Here is a 7,345-nt window from a genome sequence, read left to right on the forward strand (position 1 = left end):
TCACTGCTTTGTAAAAAAATAAAAATAAAAATAAAGAAGAAAGAAATGTCATATAATTAAAAAATACTAACATTTTACATGTGAATGGTAATGCGGTATAGTCACACATTTTTTTTTTTTATCTAGGTGGTATGCTTGATGAAATTTCGTTAAAGGGAGGGGTATTTTTGAGCCAAATATTTAACAGAGGGGTATTGTTGAGCCATTTCAAATAGTTTAGTGGTTTTTTTGATCTTTTTCCGAATTCCGTTAGAGGGAGGAGTATTTTGAGCCAACTATTTAATGAAGGGGTATTTTTGAGCCAAAAATCTAACGAGGAACATTTTTAAGCTATTTCAGATAGTTCAAGAATATTTTTAAACCTTTTTCGAAGATATAATAAAGCATAATTCAATGGCTTAAAATTGAGTGTTTAAAAATGGGTCAAAATCATAAGATTTTATTATACATGATCTTACAAAAACAACATCATATTATTATTGTTTCTTAAAAGGGTGTCTATTGAACATGTACAAATAAAAATGAACCGAGAGTAAACATTATGCACTTATAAAATTTTGACATAGAAAAGCTAAAGTTTAGTCTTTGTATCGGAGATCGGAAACACTCCTCACACCACCCCTTCCCCACACCAAACCCCATCTCCAAGAAGCTCATTTCAGTCTCTCTCTCCACTCAATTAATTTTTTCTTCATTTTCATCAAGAAAAGAAAATTAAAAAATTTCTAATTAGTACATGTCTTGATCACAACTGAATACAGTAGTATTTATTTGGCCACTGCCCACATGGAGTTAAGTTGAAACTCTAAAAACAGGTGCACAACCCATTCTTATACATTTTAAAATTAGCTCATGCCTGGGAGTTGCTGTTAGTCAGACAAAGAGTCAGTATTTAGAAGAAGAGAAATTCCATTATAATTTTTTTCTTCTTCTTGAGTTTTGAGAATTCTTGGGAATAGTGAAAATAGTCATGAACATGTTGTACCAGGCTTTGGGTTAATTTCTTGAATTGTAGTATTAGTTAATTGTGTGCTGGAAATTATGGATTTGGTGGGAGTTGTGCTCCCATTGGCAAGTAGTAGTGAAGAAAATAATTGTTGTTCTCTTCATCATTACACAACAAGACAATGTCGATGTTGTACTACAACACAACAAGGAGGACAAATAGAGGAGGAAGAATTACAAGAAGAAACAAGAAACCACAATTCCACAACCATTCATGTTATGGCTTCTAGTTATTCCAAGATTTCACCAATCATTTCTATTTTTGTTTTCTTCCTCTTCTTTATCTTCTCTGTTTGTCCTGCTTTGTCACTAGAAACACAACAATTCAACCTAGCCAATCAAACTTTTAAGCCTAGTGATGAGGTTCACAATACGAAAATCATTAAATCACATCTCATGAAAATCAATAAGCCTTCCCTCAAGACAATTCAGGTATTGACAACTCTTTTTTAATTCAATCTTTTCAACTTTTTTCTTAGGGTCCTAATAATAACTCTCTGAATTGTGATGCAGAGTCCTGATGGAGATCTTATAGATTGTGTATTATCTCATCAACAACCAGCTTTTGATCACCCTCAGTTAAAGGGCCAAAAACCATTGGTAAACCAATCATAATTCCTCATTTTTTAACATAGTAAAAATTATTCGGTATTCAAAATTCACTAACTCGACTAATTTGAATTTCCACTGTATCAAACCCATAATTAAATGGTTTTGTTTCTCAATTTTAGGGTCCGGAATCTTCTTTTCTTATAGCTCGGCTTCTTTCTCTTTTCCTTTAAACACTTTCTATCCGGAGTTTCTCCCGTCCTAGACTCGAACTTATTTGCTTGAGTCATTTTCTCTGCCCTTCTTATTTTGAAAAGCAGGAATACCTTACCTTCTTGAACCTTGGAGAAGGGAGAACGAATGTCATTCATCTCAATACATTAAGACGTTGTATTAAAAATTTCAAAATTGTCTTATATTATAGGAACCAGCTGAGAGGCCAAAATCAGGACACAAGACAAATTCAATGGAGTTTGAAAATTTTCAACTTTGGAGCATGTCTGGAGAAACATGTCCGGAAGGAACAATTCCTGTACGAAGAACAAAAGAACAAGACATTCTAAGAGCTAGTTCTATTCGAAGATTTGGTAGAAAACTTAGAAGACCAGTTCGTAGAGACACCACTAGTAATGGCCATGAGGTTTGTTTTTCCTAAACATGTTTTTCTTTATTATCGAATGGGCGTTCGAGTAAGTGGTAGTTGCCGCCATGTGTCCATGAGCTCACAGGTTCAAATCGTGGAAATATGTAAGATAAGGCTTCACATACAATAGATTCTTGTGATCCGATCCTTTCATAGACCCCACGCATAGCATAAGTTTTGATGCACCGGGCTGTCTTTCGTTTTTTCGTGGATTTATTTGATATCAAACTATTTCTTTTTTGAGAATAAAATTTCAAGAACTTTAAGTGAATTTGTTGTGAATAGTTACAATAACATATTTTTCTGATCAAATGTTATGTCAGGTTACTATATTTGGTTCATGCCGGCTTTCATGTTTTCTTTATCCCTTTTCAATATTTAGTTTCACTAATTTCCTAAGGTCTTTACTTTGTCAATCTCCATTCATCTTTTTCTACATTCAAATAATTGTCCCATAAACTTCATCATCAAAAATCAAGAATTGCAATTTTAAAATACCCCATCTATTTCTCCTCACAAAATAAAATACTTAAAATATATTTCAAAAAAAAAAAAAATCTTCTTAAGCAATTAATAAGCCTTAATTTTTTTTATTTTTTCTCCCTCTTAACATTTTTTTCTTTCTTTTTTTTTTTTTGAAAAAAACAGCATGCAGTAGGATATGTAACTGGAGATCAGTATTATGGAGCAAAAGCAAGTATAAATGTGTGGGCACCTAAAGTTACAAACCAATATGAATTCAGTTTATCACAAATGTGGGTTATTTCTGGTTCATTTGGTGATGATCTGAATACCATTGAAGCTGGTTGGCAGGCATGTTATTAGTTATTTTTCACTTTTATGTTATGTGCACGGGCAATATAATTCTTTTATATTATTAAGTTGATCAACAAAAATAAAAAATTTCTTGTATCATATAATAACACGAAAAATATTTAACAGCTTCTTTTCCTAATTCTATTTTGACAATTTTTTCTCAGGTAAATAAATTACACTAATGCAAACTTAATGTTCAACTAAAATATGGTTAACTTTGAATTTTTTTTTCTTTTTTCTTTTGTGAAAAGAAAATTGTAGTAGAAAAAATTTGTCTCTAGAAAAACTAGTCATTTACATTATGACCCTTACATATCATGATTTAATTTCAAAAGATTGTTAAATTAGAAAAAAAGAACTAGTCATTGTTGAGTAATAACTATTATACATTTATTATTTTAATAAGTAAATTAATTCCCCTATAATAGTCCCTCCAATAAGATCATGTTCAAACTGTGGTATCACTCCTAGCTCAATTTCATTTCTTGATATTCACTCTTATGTGTAAGATTTTATTAAGTACTTTTAAGGGGTCATTTGGTATAGGATAAGATGGGATATGTTAGAATTAAGCTTGGGATAAGATTTAATTTTATATTGTGTTTGGTAAATGTTGTATATAATTTTGGGGATATCCCATTTTTTCTCATCTAGCTATATCATTATATGAATGAATTAGTCCTTAGTGTAGGGATTATAATCTCAAGAATATTATTTCAGAATAATTTAGTCCACGTTCCAAACGACTTCTTAAAATATATGTTGTGTATCAAGTCAAGCAAGAAGGAAGCGACACTTTTCACAATGGAATCACCCTTGATTATTAGCATTATAGTAAAGCAGCGTATCATGATGTCGGTGTATGAGATTATTATAGTAGATTATTGTACACATTACTATTTTTTAGTAATTTGATGGAAAACGCGGTTTCATGGATTTAAATGTGACATGTACTGAAAGTGAGGATGGTACTCGATCAATAGAGCGAACCATTTTCTTTAGTGTCATTTAAAGCATGCCATTAAATTTCTAGCTACCTTTCAATATCAACAAATCTTTTTCTGCAATGCTGCATAATAGAATTTAGATAGCTAAATTATTTCACTTTAATTATTACAGGTAAGCCCAGAGCTATATGGGGACAATTATCCAAGGTTCTTCACCTACTGGACTGTAAGTTTTAATTTGTCCTTATGATAATTAATTAGAAATTAAAGTGAAAGTATTTATTTATTTATTTGTTTTTATGATTTTTTTCAGAGTGATGCATATCAAGCCACAGGATGTTACAATTTGCTGTGTTCAGGATTTGTTCAGACAAATAATAAAATTGCAATTGGGGCAGCAATTTCTCCAACATCCTCTTATAATGGTGGCCAATATGATATTAGCATCATGATTTGGAAGGTAATTACATTTCTCTGTAGAGCAAATGAAAAAAAGAATAGGAGGGGAGGGGGAATACGTTACACATTGCAATATATAGGCCAAATAACTTCTTTTATTTATTTTTTATTGCATGGGGCTTCTAAGTCGTGGTAAAGGAAAGATTGAAAAACCCATTTCTTTCTTTTTTTATTACCCTTTTTTTTTTTTTTTTTGTATGTATAAGATCGAATTCATTAGATTTTTTAAACGAATAGTACTTTCTTCATTTTAAAATAAGTGTTATCTTGACATAATATTTTTATTTCAAAATAAGTGTTATCTTAGAAATTCAAGACACATTCTTTTATGCCATTTTCTTAATAGTGTTCGATTTTCAAGATATATTTATTTAATAATAATAATTTAATAAACTACACATTGTATTCATTAATTTCATATATAAAGAACATGATATTTGCTAGAGTTATACTTATTTTGGCAGGGAGGAAGTAATACTAAGGCTAGCCAACTTAATTAGCTTAATTTGTTCACTTGTCCAGAAGCTCAATGTTTAAAAAGGCTTCATTTGGCCGGTCATGCTGATTCAAAAATGATTATTAATCATTTCATAGACGTTTCATTAACCAAAAACAAAAGAAATATAAATATTGGTTAAAATAAAAGAATGGAAAAGGGAAAAAGAAAAAGCAATTGATATGAATTTACATCATGCTTGTAGGTGTGTATGTATATATACCTATGGGGGAATCTTAAAGTTTCATTCATCGTATAATTTTTTTTGTCAGTGGAAATAATCATTTTGTTTGTGCTTTAATTCCCCCCCCCCCCCCCCCCCCCACTTTGTAAGATTCTCTTGACTCTTCTTTCCCAAACAAAAGCTAAGCCTTCTCTGACCCATCAACTTGTTATTATTTTTCACTTTAGAATTAGCTCTCAAAATCTCATCCTTTGACTTAAAATGTATCTTTTAGTTAACCTTGCTTTAGCAATCAAATTAATTCCAAAAAGCTTTAAATTATAATGTGGCTGCAGCATGTTCTATTTTTAATATGAAATTGAACTTTAACATATCCCTTTCTTCTTTCTCTTGTTATATCACTACTAGAAAGCATAAATTTAGTTACGGAATTTTTCAGAAATTTCCAGCTAATCTGTCGCTAAAAAAATCCTTGTTGATTGAATTTTTGTATTATTCGTCACTAATTCGTAGCTAAATGATATTAGGATGGGACTTTTGTTGTTTAGCTGTGGATTTTTTTCCGGCACTAATCCTTGTTTTCTAGCAGTGTTAATAAAATGTAAACAATTCAGCCTCTTTATATGTTCTCAAAATATATAAAGAGTCCTTTGTTCACTCTACTTTGGGTGGATTTACACTTGCTATAACGTTGTTGTCCGTTATATGTCCGTTAGTGGATTGTACGACTAGAAACGTAATATGAGGAAATATAATCCTCAACCACGCGTAGGACATAACCCATTACCTATTCTACTGAGACTATGCGGTAGGTGTTTACCAGCTGCTTTAATAGAATTACATGTTAAAAAAGATAGCTAAAACTGCAGTTGATGATTTTTTTTAACAAAATATTTTAAATTATTATTTGGTGCATGCAGGATCCAAAGCATGGTCATTGGTGGCTAGAATTTGGATCAGGAGTATTAGTAGGATATTGGCCATCATTTTTATTTACACACCTTAGAGGTTCAGCAAGTATGATACAATTTGGAGGTGAAATAGTGAACAGTAGAGGGAATGGATTTCACACATCAACACAAATGGGAAGTGGACATTTTGCTGGTGAAGGTTTTGGGAAAGCATCTTATTTTAGGAATTTACAAGTGGTGGATTGGGATAATAGTTTAATACCATTGTCTAATCTCAAAGTATTAGCTGATCATTCTAATTGTTATGATATTCAAGGAGGGATTAATCGTGTTTGGGGTAATTATTTTTATTATGGGGGACCTGGAAGAAACCAACGTTGTCCTTAAAAGAGGAAAAGACTTGTTCGGTGGACTAAAGCTTTTTCTACTTAACAAGTCTGAAAAGATCCTTAAAAGAGAAAAAGAAAGGGTACAACATGGTTTTTTCTTTTCTTTTTTGGTTTCTTAGTTTGGTTGATTTTGGGTGTCCTTTTATTATTCTTTCCACTGTATTGTTAAGTCTAACAAGTGGTTCATCAAAATTAGTTATTATACCACCTTTAGCTAGGGAGTCGTGTAAATTGTCAAAGAAAATAGTGAATATTATAATGCTTTTTTGCTGTGTTAATTTAATTTAACCTGTTTTGTATGTTTTATTATTTGTCCTATCATATGAAGAGGGTCATTTTCCATTTAAATATTTGTAATATATGAATTAGTTGGGCAGAATTTAGTTATTCATCTTCTATTCTGCATAAAATAATACTATAAATTGACATATAATCTATACTACATGTTTTATTCAAATGAGATTGTAAAATGGTAACCAAACACTACACTTGATCATGTACTGAATTTTATACGAAGATCAAACATGATGTTAATTAGCTATGCTAGTCTATTAATCCATGAATAACTTCCTTTTAATTAACCAACAACACCCATAAAGGAATAAGACACTTAAAAATTCTTTCATTTACAAATTTCGAACTCAAAACTTTTGATTCAAAAGGGGAGGAATCCACCATCCAACTACACCCCTTAGCACGATACTTTAATGGAAATGTTTTTTTTCTTCATATTCTGCTGTGGCTTAAATGAAATAGGGCAAGAATTTTTACAAAAAAACAAAGATAACATGAGAAGGGTTAGTCAGGTGATTTACAGTCTCAAGATCAAAAGGGTACGTAGATGAGCCATGCATTTTTCTAAAAGTTACATAATTCCCATCATTTTAAAGTTAATTACTTTCTATTTTCTTTTTAAAATTATTAAAAATTCCCGATTTAATCAGCA

General features: G+C 31.0%; 1 protein-coding gene across 1 annotated transcript; it reads left to right on the forward strand.

The window, feature by feature from the left end:
- The first annotated feature begins 533 nt into the window (after window positions 1-533).
- On the forward strand, window positions 534-6,703 carry LOC107848232. Its single transcript, XM_016692941.2, has 7 exons — window positions 534-1,437; window positions 1,519-1,605; window positions 1,979-2,194; window positions 2,846-3,010; window positions 4,133-4,186; window positions 4,274-4,420; window positions 6,020-6,703. Exons 1-7 carry the CDS (start codon window positions 1,042-1,044, stop codon window positions 6,395-6,397), a joined length of 1,443 nt encoding a protein of 480 aa, XP_016548427.2. The 5' UTR covers window positions 534-1,041; the 3' UTR covers window positions 6,398-6,703.
- The last annotated feature ends 642 nt before the right edge of the window (window positions 6,704-7,345 follow it).

The sequence above is a fragment of the Capsicum annuum genome, chromosome 11, assembly GCF_002878395.1.
Source record: "Capsicum annuum cultivar UCD-10X-F1 chromosome 11, UCD10Xv1.1, whole genome shotgun sequence".
NCBI lineage: Eukaryota > Viridiplantae > Streptophyta > Magnoliopsida > Solanales > Solanaceae > Capsicum > Capsicum annuum.

What these genes read in the sequence shown, in the direction of transcription:
- LOC107848232 (XM_016692941.2), top strand. Translation starts at nt 1,042, where the DNA reads ATGGATTTGGTGGGAGTTGTGCTCCCATTGGCAAGTAGTAGTGAAGAA. An exon ending in CTTCCCTCAAGACAATTCAG is followed by an intron (nt 1,438 to 1,518) that starts GTATTGACAACT and finishes ATTGTGATGCAG; the next exon opens with AGTCCTGATGGAGATCTTAT. An exon ending in CCACTAGTAATGGCCATGAG is followed by an intron (nt 2,195 to 2,845) that starts GTTTGTTTTTCC and finishes TGAAAAAAACAG; the next exon opens with CATGCAGTAGGATATGTAAC.